Source organism: Panthera leo, chromosome A2 (assembly GCF_018350215.1).
Source record: "Panthera leo isolate Ple1 chromosome A2, P.leo_Ple1_pat1.1, whole genome shotgun sequence".
Lineage (NCBI taxonomy): Eukaryota > Metazoa > Chordata > Mammalia > Carnivora > Felidae > Panthera > Panthera leo.
In genome coordinates this window covers 152174552-152192634 of record NC_056680.1, presented here as the reverse complement: position 1 = coordinate 152192634, position 18083 = coordinate 152174552, and the positions used below count along the sequence as shown (strand labels likewise).

Here is an 18083-nt window from a genome sequence, read left to right as displayed (position 1 = left end):
ACACTGAATGTAAATGGACTAAATGCTCCAACCAAAAGACAGGGTATCATTATGGATAAAAAAAGAAGACCCATCTATTTTCTGTCTACAAGAGACCCATTTTAGACCTGAGGACACCTTCAGATTGAAAGTGAGGGGATGGAGAACTATCAATCATGCTACTGGAAGTCAAAAGAAAGCTGGAGTAGCCATACTTATAGCAGACAAACTAGACTTTAAATTAAAGGCTGTAACAAGAGATGAAGAAGGGCATTATATAATAATTAAAGGGTCTATCTATCAGGAAGAGCTAACAAATATAAATGTCTATGCACTGAATGCTGCAGCCCCCAAATATATAAAACAATTTATCACAAACATAAGCAACCTTATTGATAAGAATGTGGTAATTGCAGGGGACTTTAATACCCCACTTACAACAATGGATAGATCATTCAGACACAGGATCAAAAAAGAAACAAGGGCCCTGAATGATACATTGGATCAGATGGACTTGACAGATATATTTAGAACTCTGCATCCCAAAGCAACAGAATATGCTTTCTTCTCCAGTGCACATGGAACATTCTCAAAGATGGATCACATACTGGGTCACAAAACAGCCCTTCATAAGTATACAAGAATTGAGATCATACCATGCACACTTTCAGACCACAATGCTATGAAGCTTGAAATCAACCACAGGAAAAAGTCTGGAAAACCTCCAAAGGCGTGGAGGTTAAAGAACACCCTACTAAAGAATGAATGGGTCAACCAGGCAATTAGGGAAGAAATTAAAAAATATGTAGAAACAAACAAAAATGAAAATACAACAATCCAAATGCTTTGGGATGCAGCGAAGGCAGTCCTGAGAGGAGAATACATTGTAATCCAGGCTTATCTCAACAAACAAGAAAAATCCCAAATACAAAATCTAATACACCAAAAGGAACTAGAAGCAGACCAGGAAAGGCACCCCAAACCCAGCAGAAGAAGAGAAATAATAGAGATCAGAGCAGAAATAAACAATATAGAATGTAAAAAAACTGTAGAGCAGATCAATGAAACCATGAGTTGGTTTTTTGAAAAAATAAATAAAATTGATAAACCTCTAGCCAGGCTTCTCAAAAAGAAAAGGGAGATGACCCAAATAGATCAAATCATGAATGAAATGAAATTATTACAACCAGTCCCTCAGAAACACAAGCAATTATCAGGGAATACTATGAAAAATTATATGCCAACAAACTGGACAACCTGGAAGAAATGGACAAATTCCTAAGCACCCACACACTTCCAAAACTCAAACAGGAAGAAATAGAAAATTTGAACAGACCCATAACCAGAGAAGAAATTGAATCAGTTATCAAAAATCTCCCGACAAATAAGAGTCCAGGACCATATGGCTTCCGTGGAGAATTCTACCAGACATTTAAAGCAGAGATAATACCTATCCTTCTCAAGCTGTTCCAAAAAATAGAAAGGGAAGGAAAACTTCCAGACTCATTCTATGAAGCCAGCACTACTTTGATTCCCAAACCAGACAGACCCAGCAAAAAAAGAGAACAACAGGCCAATATCCCTGATGAATATGGATGCAAAACTTCTCAACAAGATACGAGCAAATTGAATTCAACAGCATATAGAAGAATTATTCACCATGATCAAGTGGGATTCATTCCTGGGCTGCAGGGCTGGTTCAACATTCGCAAATCAATCAACATGATACATCACATTAATAAAAGAAAGAAAAGAACCATATGATCCTGTCAATCAATGCAGAAAAAGCATTTGACAAAATTCAGCATTCTTTCGTAATAAAAACCCTCGAGAAAGTTGGGATAGAAGGAACATACTTAAACATCATAAAAGCCATTTATGAAAAGCCCACAGCTAATATCATCGTCAATGGGGAAAAACTGAGAGCTTTCCCCCTGAGATCAGGAACACAGCAGGGATGTCCACTCTGACCGCTGTTGTTTAACATAGTGTTGGAAGTTCTAGCATCAGCAATCAGACAACAAAAGGAAATCAAAGACATCAAAATTGGCAAAGATGAAGTCAAGCTTTCACTTTTTGCAGATGACATGATATTATACATGGAAAACCCGATAGACTCCACCAAAAGTCTGCTAGACCTGATACATGAATTCAGCAAAGTTGCAGGATACAAAATCAATGTACGGAAATCAGTTGCATTCTATACACTAGTAATGAAGCAATAGAAAGACAAATAAAGAAACTGATCCCATTCTCAATTGCACCAAGAATCATAAAATACCTAGGAATAAACCTAGCCAAAGATGTAAAAGATCTGTATGCTGAAAACTATAGAAAGCTTATGAAGGAAATTGAAGAAGATACAAAGAAACGGAAAAACATTCCGTGCTCATGGATTGGAAGAATAAATATTGTTAAAATGTCAATACCACCCAAAGCAATCTACACATTCAGTGCCATCCCAATCAAAATTGCACCAGCATTCTTCTTGAAGCTCGAAGAAGCAATCCTAAAATTTGTATGGAACCACAAAAGACTCCGAATAGCCAAAGTAATTTTGAAGAAGACCAAAGCAGGAGGCATCACAATCCCAGACTTTAGCCTCTACTACAAAGCTGTAATCACCAAAACAGCATGGTATTGGCACAAAAACAGACACACAGACCAATGGAATAGAATAGAGACTCCAGAAGTGGACCCACAAACGTATGGCCAACTAATCTTTGACACAGCAGGAAAGAATATCCAATGGAAAAAAGACAGTCTCTTTAACAAATGGTGATGGGAGAACTGGACAGCAACATGTGGAAGAATGAAAGTAGACCACTTTCTTACACCATTCACAAAAATAAACTCAAAATGGATAAAGGACCTGAACGTGAGACAAGAAACCATCAAGACCCTAGAGGAGAAAGCAGGAAAAAACCTCTCTGACCTCAGCTGCAGCAATTTCTTACTTGACACATCCCCAATAGTTCATTGGGACCTCATGAAGATAAAAATCTTCTGCACTACAAAGGAAACAATCAGCAAAACTAAAAGGCAACCGACAGAATGGGAAAAGATATTTGCAAATGACATATCGGACAAAGGGCTAGTATCCAAAATCTATAAAGAACTCACCAAACTCCATGCCCAAAAAACAAATAATCCATGAAGAAATGGGCAGAAGACATGAATAGACACTTCTCTAAAGAAGACATCCAGATGGCAAACAGGCACTTGAAAAGATGCTCAACGTCACTCCTCATCAGGGAAATACAAATCAAAACCACACTGAAATATCACCTCACGCCAGTCAGAGTGGCTAAAATGAACAAATCAGGAGGCTGTAGATGCTGGAGAGGATGTGGAGAAATGGGAACCCTGTTGCGCTGCTGGTGGGAAGGCAAACTGGTGCAGCCGCTCTGGAAAACAGTGTGGAGGTTCCTCAAAAAATTAAAAATAGATCTACCCTATGACCCAGCAGTAGCACTGCCAGGAATTTCCCCTAGGGATACAGGAGTGCTGATGCATAGGGGCACTTGCACCCCAATGTTTATAGCAGCACTTTCAACAATAGCCACATTATGGAAAGAGCCTAAATGTCCATCAACTGATGAATGGATAAAGAATTGTGGTTTATATACACAATAGAATACTACTTGGCAATGAGAACGAATGAAATATGGCCTTTTGTAGCAATGTGGATGGAACTGGAGAGTGTTATGTTAAGTGAAATAAGTCATATAGATTAAGACAGATACCATATGTTTTCACTCTTATGTGGATCCTGAGAAATTTAACAGAAGACCATGGGGGAGGGGAAGGGGGAAAAAAGTTAGAGAGAGAGGGAGGCAAACCATAAGAGACTCTTAAATACTGAGAATCAACTGAGGGTTGATGGGGGGTGCAAGGGAGGGGAATGTGGGTGATGGGCATTGAGGAGGGCACCTGTTGGGATGAGCACTGGGTGTTGTATGGAAACCAATTTGACAATGAATTTCATAATAAAAAAATAAACATAAGCCTATTTTGTTTAATATAAGTATTGTTACCTTGGGTTTCTTTTCGCTTCCATTTGCATGATAAATATTTTTCACTCTTCACTTTCAATCTGCATGTGGCTTTAGGTCTGAAGTCGGTCTCTTCTAGGCAGCATGGAGATGGGTCTTGTTTTTTTATCCATTCTGTCACCTTATATCTCTTGATTGGAGTGTTTATAGTCCATTTACATTCAATGTAATTATTGATAGGTATGTACTTATTGCCATTTTGTTAGTTGTTTTGTGGTTGTTTTTGTAATTCTCTGTTCCTTTCTTCTCTTGCTCTCTTCTCTCACAATTTGGTGGGTTTCTTTAGTGATATAATTGGATTCCCCTTTCTTTATATTTTGCATATGTGTTACCAGTTTTTGGTGCGTGGTTACCCTTACATTTATATATAACATCTTATGTATATAGCAGTCCATATGAAATTGATGGTCACTTAAGTTTGAATCATTCATAAAGCACTAAACTTTTACTCTTCTCCGTTCCTCATGTTTTAGTTATGTGGTGTCTTACTTTACCTCCTTTTACTTAGTGAACATCTTGACTCGTTTTTATAGATGTACTTAATTTTACTGCTTTTATGCTTCTTTTCTTACTCTTTATTACAATCTTTCATTTCTACTCAAAGAGCCCCTTTTAACATTTTTGTAGGGCTGTTTGAGTAGTGGTGAATGTCTTTAACTTTCATTTGTCTGGGAAACTTTTTATCTCTTCTATTCTGAATGATAGACTTGCTGGACAGAGTATTCTTGGTTGCAGGTTTTTTTTTCTTTCAGCACTTTGAATATATCATGTCACTCCCTTCTGGCCTGCAAAGTTTATTCTAAAAAGTCCACTGATAGCCCTATGGGGTTTCCCTTGTATATAACTGTTTTTTTCTCTTGCTTCTTTTAAAATTCTCTCTTGATCACTACTGTTTGCCATTTTAATTACCATTTGTGATGTGAACCTCCTTGGGTTGATTTTGTTGGGGGATCTCTGTGCCTTCTGGATCTGGATTCCTGTTTCCTTCCCCAGATTCAGGAAGTTTTCAGCTATTATATCTTCAAGTAAAATTTCTGCCTCCATTTTTTTTTTCTTTCTTCTTCTTTTGGGACCCTTACAATGCAAATGTTATTACATTCGATGGTGTCATTGAGTTCCCTTAATCTATTCTCATTTATTATTATTATTCTTTTTTCTTTCTTTTTTCTGCTTGATTGCTTCCCATCACTCTGTCCTCCAGGTCATTGATCCATTCTTATGCTTCCACTAGCCTACTATGTATTCCTTCTAGTGTATTTTTAATCTCAGTGATTGAGTTATTCATCTCTGATTGGTTCTTTTTCATGTTTTCTGTTTCCTTGTTGAGAGTCTCACTGAGGTCCTCCACTCTTTTCCCAAGTCCAGTGGGTATCTTTATGACCATTACTTTAAATTCTCTATCAGTCATATTACTTATCTCTGTTTTGCTTAGCTCTCTTGATGTGATTTTGTTCTATTTCATTTGGGACACATTATTCTGTCTCCTCGTTTTGTCTCACTCTCTGTGTCTATGTGTTAGGAATGTCAGCCATGTCTTCTGCTCTTGAAAGTAGTGCAATGTCCCCTGTTCTCTAGGATCTTGTGCTTCAGGGATGTTTCCTATGTGTATTGTGTTTGCCCTACTTTTGTGGCTGAGCTGTGTCCTTCTTCAGTCCAGTCATCTGCAATGACTCTCTTTACCTGTTGTGGGAAGGGTTTAGTCCCTGTGGCCAGTCTGGGACCACCTTGGGCTTGAGGTGGTTCACACCAGGCATTTGCCAGAGATGCAGTGGCACTGAACTTCAGGACACTTTCCCTGTGTTGTCCCTTGGAAGCTTTTGTTGGTGGGCAGGGCCTGAAGTTAGGCCCGATATCTGCCCCCAGCCCACTGCTGGGGCCACACTTGAACAGGTTTGTGTGATTATCTCCCCCTTTACCCAGGGCAAGAATCACTTTGGGATGGTGCTGGCCTCTGTGGGGGATGCTTGCACACTGCCATGCTTGTGGTGCTGCTTTAGATGGACTTCTGCCAGGGGTGGGTTGGAGTTGTGGTCCGCAGAAAAGCATGCAGAGGCATTGGTGGGTGGGGTTGCTGTTAACAAGGTAGATGGAGAGTGTTCGCTGGCTGCACTGGTTCCTGCAGGTGCCTGTCTACCTAGGCTAGGGGATGGGGGAGGGAAATGGCTCTGCCAGCTTTTTGTTCATGGAGAAGTCTCTTAAAGGTCTCTGCCCCTCCAGCACAAGTTCTGAGTTTAATAAGTAAATCTCCTTCCCTTTTATCCCTATTTTTCAAACTGCGGCTTCTCTGTTGTATCTCAGCAGGTCTGTTTGTTATGCTGTTTCTTTCAGGGTGGGGACTCAGTTTGCTGTCACCTCCTGACTTTCCTTGGGCAGAGCCTGCTGAGTTTTACAGTTCTAGGTGTCAAGCCCCGCTGATTATAAGAACTTGTTACGTTATGCCCCTCTGTTTTTCAGAGCCGAATGATATGAAGATTTGTCCTCCCAGTGTGGGTCCCCCAGGCGTGGGGTGCCTGGTGTGGGGTCTGCTCTTCTCCCTTCTCCATGCCTGTGTGTCCCTCCCTCCTGTAGACAGTATCATAGGTCAGTTTGTTTCCCAACCTCATCTTTGTCCTTCCTACCTTTTTCTGATGCGGCCTCTTCTCTACTTTTAGCTGTGGAGGGTCTGTTGTTCTGCCAGTCTTTGGGTTGTTTTCTGGCTTCTTTACACTGATGTGGGTGTTATTTAGGAGTGTCCATGGGATGAGGTGAGCTTAGGACCCTCCTATTCTGCCATCTTCCCTGAACGTCCTCGACCTGTTTCTAGTTTTAGTGTCTACAGATAATCTGTAAATATCCTTGTGCATATCTTTGGGCACATGTGTTTTTAGAAAGTTGTCAGTAACTAAATTTAAAATTGAGTTGTGCATTTTATTTCGCTGGGCACTCTGCTCAAACATTGTGGGGTATTTAGTAAAGTGGGGGAAGATGGGCAGTAGGATTCACAAAGTCCAGTATCATGTTTCTATAAAATTATTCATCTTCATTTTAATCAATTCTAGGATAATGACCAGAAAGGGCTAGAGTTTAGGGATGGATATGTTTAGGAGTCTGTTGGCTTGATTTATAACTCTTAAATATTTAAATATATGGCATATGGACTTCCATTTTTACCTTTGCCCATGGCTCTGTAAATAGTAAGTGCAGAACCACTAAAGAAAGAAAGGCAAAGACATCTTAATGCCTAATTTGCAATACCCCCCTCCCCCCATGAAATCATTCCAGGAAACACTTTGGACATGGGACATTAAGTTTCACAGTGACTTGAAAGAGATCTTCTATTCAGACCTAGGGATAAAACTAGGCCAAATTATATGCTAATTATACCTAGATTTTCTTTCTTTGAATTTTTTTCTTAGCTATTTTTATAAAGTGATGTTTTTATTTTTAAAACTTATGTTAGTATTGAAAAAGTCATTGTCTTAGTCCTTTTGGGCTGCTATAACAAAGTACCACAGACTGGGTAGCTTATAAACAACAAATTTATTGTTCAGTGCTGGAGGCTGTGAAGTCCAAGATGAAGGGCTGCAGCATATTCACTGTGGTGAGCACCCCCCCCCCCCACCTTCCTGGTTCTTAGCCACATTCTCACTGTGTCCTGACACAGTGGAAGGGGTGAGAGTTGTGTAGGGACTCCTTTCTAACGGCACTAGTCTCGTTCATGAGGGCTCCATCCTCGTGACCTAAGTACCTCCCAAAGGCCTCACCTTTGACTACTATCATCTGTGGGGTTTAGGATTTCAACATATGAATTAGGGAGGGGATACAAAATATTCAGACCATAGCAGTCACTAATCTCTCCTAATTTTGCCTATAGAAATCTGGCTGTTCAGGTCAGTCACAAGATTATGTCAAAGGTACCAACGGACAATTTTATGACAATGCATATTATTTTTTAACAATAAAAGGTACTCTTGTACGTGCACTGGTTTACTGTAAAGACGGATTAATTTGGCACATTCTGGAGCACCATGGAGAAGAGTCAGGAATCAGATTGCCTGAGTTTGAGTCCTAGCTCTGCCACTAACTAGCCTTACAAGCTGTATGATCTTGGGTACATTTCTTAACCTTCCTGTGCTGTCGTTTCCTTTTCAGTAGAGTAAGGTGATAAATGTGTGTATCTGAAAACATTGTTACGAAGGCTAAATGAAGTGATATAGAGAGAGTTTAGAACAGTGTCTGGTACATAGTTAATATTTGGCAACAGCCTTTATTTTATGTAGAATTGTTGTAATTCTAGTTCTAAGGGTGAATTTAGTGCTTCACTTCCTTCCTTGCTGACAGCTGCAGGCATCCATGATCCAAGAAGATGCCACCGAGGACATTGAAGGTGACAACTCCAGCCCTTCCATGAGCACAGGTCAGAGGGCTTCTGCAGGTGGCCACGGGGCTCAGGATGACCATGAAGAAGAGGTATGTGGGATTCAACACCCAACAAAGATTTCCCAGTTTGTACAGATTCTAGATGTGGGATCTCACCAAGGGTGATGGTCAAATGTTTAACAGCCAGTAAGTAGGGCATGGGCACCAGCTCACCTGAAAGCACTTAGGCAGTAGATCTGGGAGGGTCAGGGAGACCCTGCTGGTGGCAGTCCTGTAGTTGCAAAGTCAAGGGAAGTTGGGGTGGTCCCAAAGGAGGGGGAGTGCATATAGGATCAGAACAACAGCTACTCACCAGCCAATCTAGGAGTGTTTTAATATTTTAACCCAGTTACTGCTGTATCTGTGAGTGTGGGGTGAATATCAGCCTTCAGATTTACTGAAAGAGAAGGTCCTCAGTGCTAGTCGGTCCTCCTTTTTTTTTTTTTTTTAAAGTGTATTCATTTATTTTGAGAGTGAGCGAGCAAGTGTGAGTTGTGGGAGAGGGTCAGAGAAAGTGGAAGAGAGAGAATCCCAGGCAGGTTCCACGCTGTCAGTACAGAGGCTGAGGAGGGGCTCCATCCCACAAACTGTGAGATCATGATCTGAGCCGAAATCAAAGAGTCAGACGCTTAACCAACTGAGTTGCCCAGGTGCCCTGCTAGTGAGGCCTCCTTGACTCAGAATTGTACCCCTGGGAGTCAGCTATGTTTATTATGAGGTGCCCAGTCAGTACCCCTCACACCATGAGAGCAGAGCCCAAATCTAGCCCGACTGAAGAAGTAAAAGGGAGGCTGTTAATTCTCAGCCCGCCTCCCCAGCAGAAGCACGCCCAGCTGCTGTCCCCTCTTTGTTCTCCTGTCTCAACCCAACCCTGGCTCTGCTGAGACTTTGCTGACCTATCTTTGTAACGTTATCTGCCTCTCCTGTGAATTCAGGAATTGCTTTGTTCCCTCCTCCCTCCCTGCGCCTTTCTGTCCAAGAGCAGCCACTCCCCCTCAGGAATGTGCCACATTTTCCCAGCTGAAGGCAGGTGGCTGTTTTTATATTACCACCGAAGTATCCCATAAGCCTGAACGGGCTGGGGACTTTAACTGGAGCTCTGTTCTAATCCTGGAGTGGGGACGGGGTTCCTGTGAAGCCTGAGAGATGCTATAAGAAGTTCCATTTGTGGTGTTAATTACTTTAAAAAAAAATTCATTTAAACTAATGGATAGTCAATTAGAAATAATGAAAAATCTGGATCAAGTTTTTCCGACAAGATTCCAGGAACAGAAAGTAACCCATATTAGTGGCTATTAATATTACTAAGCCTGCCAGACCTGCGGGGATGTTTTAGAATCCAGCCCACACATCGTTGACTCATCCAGTCCCAGCCCGTCCAGTACAACCTCTCTCGTCTGTTCTTCCCATGCCCTCAATATTTACCCTCTCGGTGTTCATCTTCTGCCTCTGCCATGTACTGGCTGCCCTTGTTTGGGCAACTTGAGGCTCCATTTGTAGGTCCCTTCCCCCAAGTACAATCATGTGTGGATCGTCCATTGCCAAGCATATATACAGGTTTGGCTCTTTTGTCCCCTCAAGGTCCTCTCTGACCTCTGTCTACACCAGGTGTTGGCCAAACTCTGGGTCAAGTTCTGCAGACTGCCAAGTCTGCCCAAGACTTCCGACACTAGCCACAGGTTTGGGGGCCCCCAGGACCACCCTCTCTTCAGACCAGTCAGTTACAAATTCAGGGTCCCCTCAGATTCCCTCAGGGTTGGTGATTTATAGAACGACTTACAGAATTCAATGAAGTTTAACCCTTACTTACAGTTAGGCTTTTACTGTAGCTCAAATATACAGATCAGAAGCAGCCGGAGGAAGAGGCGCGTAGACAGAATCTGACGCTGGGAGGGTTCCAAATCCCAGAATTCTGTGTCCTCAGAGAGACATTAGTCTCCGGGCCTCAACATGTGGCACTGTGCACACAGCATTGCCAGCCCAGGAAGCTCACCGGAGCTCCAGCATCCAAAGCTTTATTGGGGTTTCATTACGTAGGTGTGCAACTCAGTGGTTGTGCTCACTCTCCAACTCCATCCTCTCCCTGGAGGCTGGGCTGGTAACACATGGCTCCAAGTCTGAACCCTCCAACCACAGGAACCATCCGATGTGGTCCCAGGGGCTCACCGTGAAGAACACAGACAGTTCTCTCAGGTGGGAGACGTCAGGAGTTTAGAGGTTGCCTCCCTGGAGCCAGGACAAAGCCAGCCCTCTCCTTGGGTGGGGTTCATTCTTCACCACTCATTCCTCCATTCCCTTGCCTCACTCCCCTCTCTGCCCTTCCCTGCCCTTCACCTCCTCCCAGCTGTTTTCATTGCTGAGTCAGAGGCATTGATTCCTGTCTCCTCTCCAGAGCTCCTGACATGGTTGACTGCACCCTCCATGCCTTCCTCGGTATTTCTCTATCCTTGGCCGCAGCCCTGTGACTCCTTCTGGGACTCTGACCTCTTCTTTCCATCATCCATGTCTTTCTTTCTCACCTCCAGATGAACTTTTCCCAGGCTGGGAGCTCTGTGATCTTTCCCTCGTGTGTCTTCCTGGTCCCCTTACCTCCCACAGGTGAGTCCTAGGTGTTCACTTCCAGCCCGGACTGTTCTTCTGAACCTGTTCTTCCTCTGTCACTGTGTGCTGAGAGATTCTACTTGTGTGGCCAGCTGTCACCTGAGACACAACACACCTGAACCTATCACTAATGTCCTTCTCCAATTTATCCATTTCTGTCAATGCCATTCTTTTAGCCCCTCGGACTCAAGACCCTCAGAGCCCTGTAAGACCCTGGCCCCTGCTGGGTCAGAGGCCCTTTTTCTGCATTCCCACAGTACTGCTGAGTCTTGATTATTGCACTTTTCCATGCACCCTGTCCCCACCACGCTGCGAGCCACCCGAGGGCCAGGATGGTGCCAGTCACACTGTTCCCCTGACAGCATCAGAGTGCGTGAAGGGAACAGCATGCTCTTGCTGTGTGTGTGCTGTTTCTTCCCCTTCATCTCTAGATTAGTGAGCTAGTCAACAAACAGGCTTTTTTGCTTATAAGGCTCTGCCTTTGCTAGTCCATTTTGCCACCAGATTAATCATCCCCCCAAGACTTCTTTATTCCCCCTCCCCACCCCGGCCACTTTTCATTCAGATGCTGTTTATGGTTCCTCATTGACTCCAACTTATTTTCCCAACTCTGTTCTTTACTGAAACTTCAGCACCTGGGGGCTCCTTTCTAGTCCTCACCAAACAAGCACCTACTTCCAGCCAAATTGTTTCCCGCCCAGAACTTGCCTTCCTGATGTTCCCAAGCACCCACCTTTTCCTTACCAGGAGTCATTTTCTTCACCAGGAATGATCTTGCTTATCTTTTACTTCCAGATGCCTCCCCAGCCTTCCCGGCCCAGCACAGACCTCACCTCCTGTGACACCTTACCGACCGGTCTCTCTTCTTCTTTGAACTTCTTTCAGCTACTTCTGGCAAATGTTCCTGCACACACACACTGTACCCTACTTTGTGCTGCTAACTCTCTCTCTACGAGCATATTAATATTTGTTTTCCCCTAGTTCGACTGGAAGTGCCTTAAGAGCGGAGCACATGTTTTATTCATCGGTATATCATTAGTAAGACCTTTCATGGAGGAAATACTTAATGAAATAGAATAAAAAAATTCTCTCTTTCAGTTCAACTTTGGAGACATCTTTGTGCATCAAGCCATCCACACGATCGAGTACTGCCTGGGCTGCATTTCAAACACAGCCTCTTACCTCCGGCTCTGGGCCCTCAGCCTGGCTCACGCACGTGAGTGAGCTGCCCTCGGGGTCACGATCAGATCTCCCCTGGGAAACAGAAGCAAAGTGCTTGTTTGGAGAAGTGCCTTCTCTGGGTTATTTATGGCATGTTTGCCCAAAGAATGGTTGGTTTTTCTTAGGAAGAAGTGACTTTTTCTGTAGGTCTGACTTTATGTTACTGGAGTAGTTAGCTAGCCTCTGTGTCAGTTTCCTGTTGCTGCTATAACAAATTGCCCCCGTTTAGCAGCTTAAAACAAATGCAAATGTACTGTCTTACAGTTCTGGAGTTGTAGAACCAAGATGTCAGCAGGGCTGGGTTCTTTCTAGAAGCTCTAGGGGGTAATCCATTTCCCTGCCATTTCTATTTTTAGAGGATGCCTGCATTTCTTGGCTCTTGGGCTCATCAGTCTGATTCCTGCTTCATTCATCATGTCTCTATTTTCTCTGGCTCTGACTCCTTTGCTTTCTTCTTCTAAGGACCATGTGGTTACCTTGGGCCTACCTGGATAATCCAGGATGATCTCCTTATCTCAGCACCCTTTCACTTTAATCCTGTTTGCTTAATCCATTCCTTTTTTTTTTTTTTAAGTTTATTTATTTATTTAGAGAGAGAAAGAGAGGGCACATAAGAGCATGAGTTGAGGTGGGGGGCAGAGAGAGAGGGGGAGAGAGGATCCCAAGCAGTCTCCACGCTGTCAGTGCAGAGCCCAACTTGGGGCTCGAACTCATGAACTGTCAGATCATGACCTGAGCCAAAATCAAGAGTCAGGTGCTTAACTGGCTGAGCCATCCAAGTGCCCCCTGCTTAATCCATTCTTAATCCCTTTTTGCCATATAGCTTTTTCTTAAGATTAGAACATGGCCATCTTTGGGGGGTTCACTTTGAGAGAAGGCCTGCCTTGATTGTGAGCATTGGTGGGAAGTAGGCCAGTTGGCTGACCCTTGAGCTGCACCCACCCCGCCCCACCAGGGGTACTCACCACCTCACAGGGTCATGCTAAGCCCAATTTTGGTCATGATTCCATCCCAAAGGGGTTACTTAAGTCTGGAATCCTAACTCATCAAGTTACTTTGTAAGATCCTTCTTGATCCCTGCCTGATTCTCCAGTCTTGTCCCTTGGTATTGCCCTCAATGCCCCACCAGTCCCTGGTACCCACCCATTTCATAGGCAGTGGCCACCAGGACCTGCACTGAGGCTCCTGAGGCTGCCACACGCTCTGGGCCCCTCTGTGTTGGCCCTGCAGCCCCCTTTCCTGAAATCTTCCTTTCTTCCTTAGCTTTCTCCTCACCTGATTTCTAATTCCTCCTTCAGAGCTCACTCAAACGGCAACTCCCCTGGGAATCTTCCTCCCTGATCTCCAGTCTGGCAGGTGCCCTTTCCCTGGGTTCTGGGAGTGCCCCCTCCTAACACTGACTGCAGTTCAGTCCTGATTGGCCTGTGTCCCTACTGGACTGCGAGCTCCTGAAAGGCATCGACCCTGATTTCCACCCCTGTATTCCCAGTCCTGAGCACAATGTGTGGAACAGAGAGATCAGGCCAAAGTATGTGCTAGATGGGTAGAAACCAAAGCAAGGAAAGTGAGCCTGCTTCTTGATTTTTAGCAGAAATGCAAGTACTCACTGTTAGCCTTCGCGGCTTGGGCTGTGTTCATTTCCTTACATCAACTCCCACACATACACTTTACCTGTGTGCACACAGGTGCTTGGATGCATACATCCACAAGCACCTGCCTGTGTTTGCTTGTGCATTGACATGCACTCATGTGAGGTGGTTTCCCAGGGCCCTGAAGTGGATCTCTGAGCTTCGTGTGGTCAAGTGGTGTTTGATGTCAGTCTTTAGCTCTGATCCCAGATGCGGTTTGGAAGCATCATGTCACAAGAGGGCTGAGCCCAGATGGGACAGGAGGGTGCTCTCTGACCAGTCCATGCCCATCGAAGATGCAATTTGACATCAGAAAATCCATATGGCTTGTAGCTGCCTGGCACGGTCTACCCGTTGGATCTTTCTAGAACTCCCTGAGACATATAGTTCCCACGGAATATCTTCAACTCATGCTAACAAACTTGCTTGAAGAGGTGGTTTGGCAGAAAACAGATGCTGATTTAAGTCCTAGTTTCTCTTCTGCCACTTTTAGTTCAGTAACTCAGGCAAGCAGGCTAACCTGTGTGTGCCTTGGCTTTCCTGTGTGGTTCCGGTAGTGAGCCTGCTGTGTCAGTCAACCGAGGCTAGAATGTGTTGCAGTCACTACCAGCCCCGGATCTTAGCAGCTTAAACAATGGAAATGTACTTACTCTATCACATCTGTTCATCAGTGCCATGCTGAGACCTAAGTTGAGGAAGGCTGTATTTGGATACATGCTTCAAAAATCACCCAGATGGGGGTACAAGGAGGAGGTGAGAGTGAAACACTGGAAATTAACACACTTTCCCATTGTGTTACTCCAGCAGAAAGCCAGGGCTGGGGGACAGGGCACAGCACAGGTGCAGATACTCCCCCTTGTGCCCTCACATGTCTCTCTTCTCATCGTGTCCAAATATCCACTTGCAAGTGACAGGTCTTTATCTCTCTGGGCCATGCCACTTTGACCTTTTGGCTGGGTGACCTCCAGTCTCAACCCAACAATGTAATGGTAGTATCTCCCCGAAAGGGAGAGTGTGAGCAAGCTTTCTGGTGTCTCTTCTTATAAAGGCACTAATCCCATCATGAAGGCCCCACCTTTATGACCTCATCAACCCTTAATCACCTCCCAATGGCCCCTTCTCCAAATACCCTCACTTTGGTGGGTAGGGATTCAACATAGGAATTGGAAGGTGGGCGGGACACAAACATGGAGTCCATATCAAATCATATTCTACACATTCTGTTGTGTTTTGCTTCTCTGGTGTAACATTTTGTTGCTCAGATTTATTCATGTTGCTGCTGGTAGCTGTAGTTTGCTCACTTTCACTGGTGAATACTGTGCCTCCGTATGTTTGTTGTCATGACAGAAACTCCTCTATTGTGAGCACTGCCCTAGACAGTCTCATACAGGTGCCCCAGGGCACATGTGCCTGAGTTTTCTAACTGAAGAGCACAGTGTTGGGATTCTAGGGTGTGCAGACCCAGGTATATGGCATGAAAAAACCCTGCACTTGCTACATAAACTCTGTGGTTGAGAAGGTTTCTCTTGCTCTTACAGAATTGTCTGAAGTGCTCTGGACCATGGTGATGAACATTGGCCTTCGCGTGCGAGGCTGGGGAGGACTCATTGGAGTCTTTATCATTTTTGCCATATTTGCTGTTCTGACGGTAGCCATCCTTCTGATCATGGAGGGTCTCTCTGCGTTCCTGCATGCCCTGCGACTACACTGGTGAGCGTGGCTGCACTGGGGAGGCTCTGTGTGCTCTAGAGAGAGATGATGGGCCATAGGACCAGCCAGCTGAGGTCACATCCTGACCCAGTTTGAGTCACCTGTTAGCCAACAGGTTGGCTATTACATGGCAATATTACATGATGAGGTGTGTGTATGTGTGTGCCTATGTGTATGTATATACACATATGATGGCTGCCCTAGGATTAATGTTAGTTCCCATTTACTCATTCTCTTTTATTTTTATTATTACTTTTTAAATGTTTATTTATTTTTGAGAGAGAGAGAGAGTAGAGGAGGGGCAGAGAGAGAGAGAGGGATAGAGGGTCCAAAGCAGGCTCTGTGCTGACAGCAGAGAGCCCGATTCAAACTCACGAACTGTGGGATCATGACTAGAGCCAAAGTTAGATGCTTAACTGACTGAGCCACCCAGGCGCCCCTTACTTGTTCTCTTTTAAGAGTTCGTTTGTTATATCACAACTAGCTTCAAGATAAGGAACACTTCAAGTATTGGGAAGATGACAGATCTGAGATAGTCTCACAGCGGCATACTTAGTGAATCTGGGACATTAGGCCCTTGGTGCTGAGTGCAGGAACTATACCAGAAGTACAGGCTACTAACCTCTACAAAGTGGGAACAGGAGAAGGGTACCTGGAAGGAGGAAGGCACTCACAGGAGGCCCTTGACATCCGCAGATGTGTCCGGAGATTATGAGCCCTCACTAGGCTTACAAATATGAAAACATTTGTTGAAGCTCCTGTTTTTCTAACAAGTCATAGGTTGGCCAAGAATTTTGAGTGTGTGCTCATACCCTTAAGCCGCAGAGACTGTCTTTAGCTCTCACCGATGCTTTCTACCTCCCTCTGTGCGCGCTGTTCATAAAGAAAAGTTTTTACATACTCCGTGTATGGAGTGGAGGGAATCACAGCGCCCCTGCCTCAGGTTATGACATCGGCTCTCCCCATGTCCTTAAGGAAATGAACCCTGTAACATAATCAAGCGTGAATGATCATGCGTGATGTCTGCGATGTAAATTACAAGAACGTTAAGTCAGGGTCCTGGGTATTGTGAAATAGCATAAGCCCCGTGGTTAAGATGAGGATGGAGAAGAAAAACCACGTGGAACCTCGTGAAGCATTCTCTCATCACTAGCTCGTGAGACAAGACTTCACAGCGAATGCTTCCCTGCTTGTGGGAGCCGTGGTGGGGGTCGGGTGGCTCTGCCGTCGTCTGAGAGGCTGGTGGCAGGGGCCTGGAGGAAGTGGGGTGGGATAGGAAAGGAAAAGTGTGACTGGGAGGCAAGAGAAGGATTTTTATAAGCCTCAGAGGATCCCTGTAGTGGCCACCAACGTGAGTGTCTTCCCTGGCACACCTTCCTGACCCTGTGCTTGATTTTACAAATGCCCCGCTTCTTCCCTTCCCGGCCAGCCTCTAGCTTACATGTTTTTATCTCGATTTTTTTTTTTTTTTTGCCACCCCTCCCCCCCCAAGGGTGGAGTTCCAGAACAAGTTCTATGTCGGGGCCGGTTACAAGTTTTCTCCTTTCTCCTTTAAATACATCCTGGAAGGGACATCGGAAGAATAGCGGCAGGTCCCATGGCTGCCGCATCTTCTGCCTCAGTCTCTGTGCCTGTGAAAGAAGTTCAGCTTTGTCTTCAATGTCGGCCTGTGCTAGGCGGTCAATGGATGATTGTTCTTAGCTATCTGGAGACAGGAAGCCGTGTATATTTTACTTATAAGCCTTGGAATTTGATACGACTTAACCATGTCACAGAGGAACCGACCTCATGTGGGGTCATCATTGTCAAAAACTAAAATGACTGAGAAATGGGGAGTGCTACACTGATGTTTTCCTGCAATATTGTAAGTATTATATGCAAGAAAATAAACTTCTGGGCCATTTCCTTGTTCTTTAAGATGTCTTTGTCCAAAATTATTCTGTAATATTTAGTATTGATAGTTACAGGCCAAAGCTCAACAATAGAGTTACACAAACTAATTTAAGAGGATTATGTTTATTTTATTCTTTCATTTCCTGGTTCCTCAGACGTGTTTTTTCCTTGGCCGGGGCTAAGCTTTATAAGATTAGGAACTTTCTCATGAATCTCCACTCCAGGTGGGAAAGAAAGGGTAATGTTCCCTGGACGGATGGCTGGCCCCATGTGGCTCTGTTGTTAAACCCTGTGGAATGAAGTGTGGCAACATATCATCAACGACTGTTTGCTGGATGCACATTGTGCTGCAGGAACTGGAGAAAGAGATTTGAAGACTCGAGAAAGTTCTGGAAAACAGCCTGCCAGACAGGAGTCTGCCAGACAGGTCTTCCCTGATACTCTCTGGGTCTGTCAGCCCTGAAGTCATTTCTAAGCCTCCTGGATTGTCAAACTCTTAAGAGCCAGTTTTGTAGAGGAAGATATGTGTCATCAACTACTTAGATAACTATTTAGTTATCCAGGTTAATCATAATCTTCATGGTAACTAGACCAGTGG

At 44.3% G+C, this 18083-nt stretch overlaps 1 protein-coding gene across 1 annotated transcript in view; it reads left to right on the top strand.

Moving 5' to 3' along the window:
* ATP6V0A4 (ATPase H+ transporting V0 subunit a4) overlaps positions 1 to 17484 on the top strand; it is a 95119-nt gene extending 77635 nt beyond the window's left edge. Inside the window, exons 19-22 of the mRNA XM_042925946.1 lie at positions 8355 to 8483; positions 12132 to 12249; positions 15421 to 15592; positions 17085 to 17484. Coding sequence (XP_042781880.1) covers positions 8355 to 8483; positions 12132 to 12249; positions 15421 to 15592; positions 17085 to 17178 — 513 coding nt within the window. The 3' untranslated portion in view covers positions 17179 to 17484. The remainder of the gene's footprint in view (positions 1 to 8354; positions 8484 to 12131; positions 12250 to 15420; positions 15593 to 17084) is intronic.
* Positions 17485 to 18083: the final 599 nt, after the last annotated feature.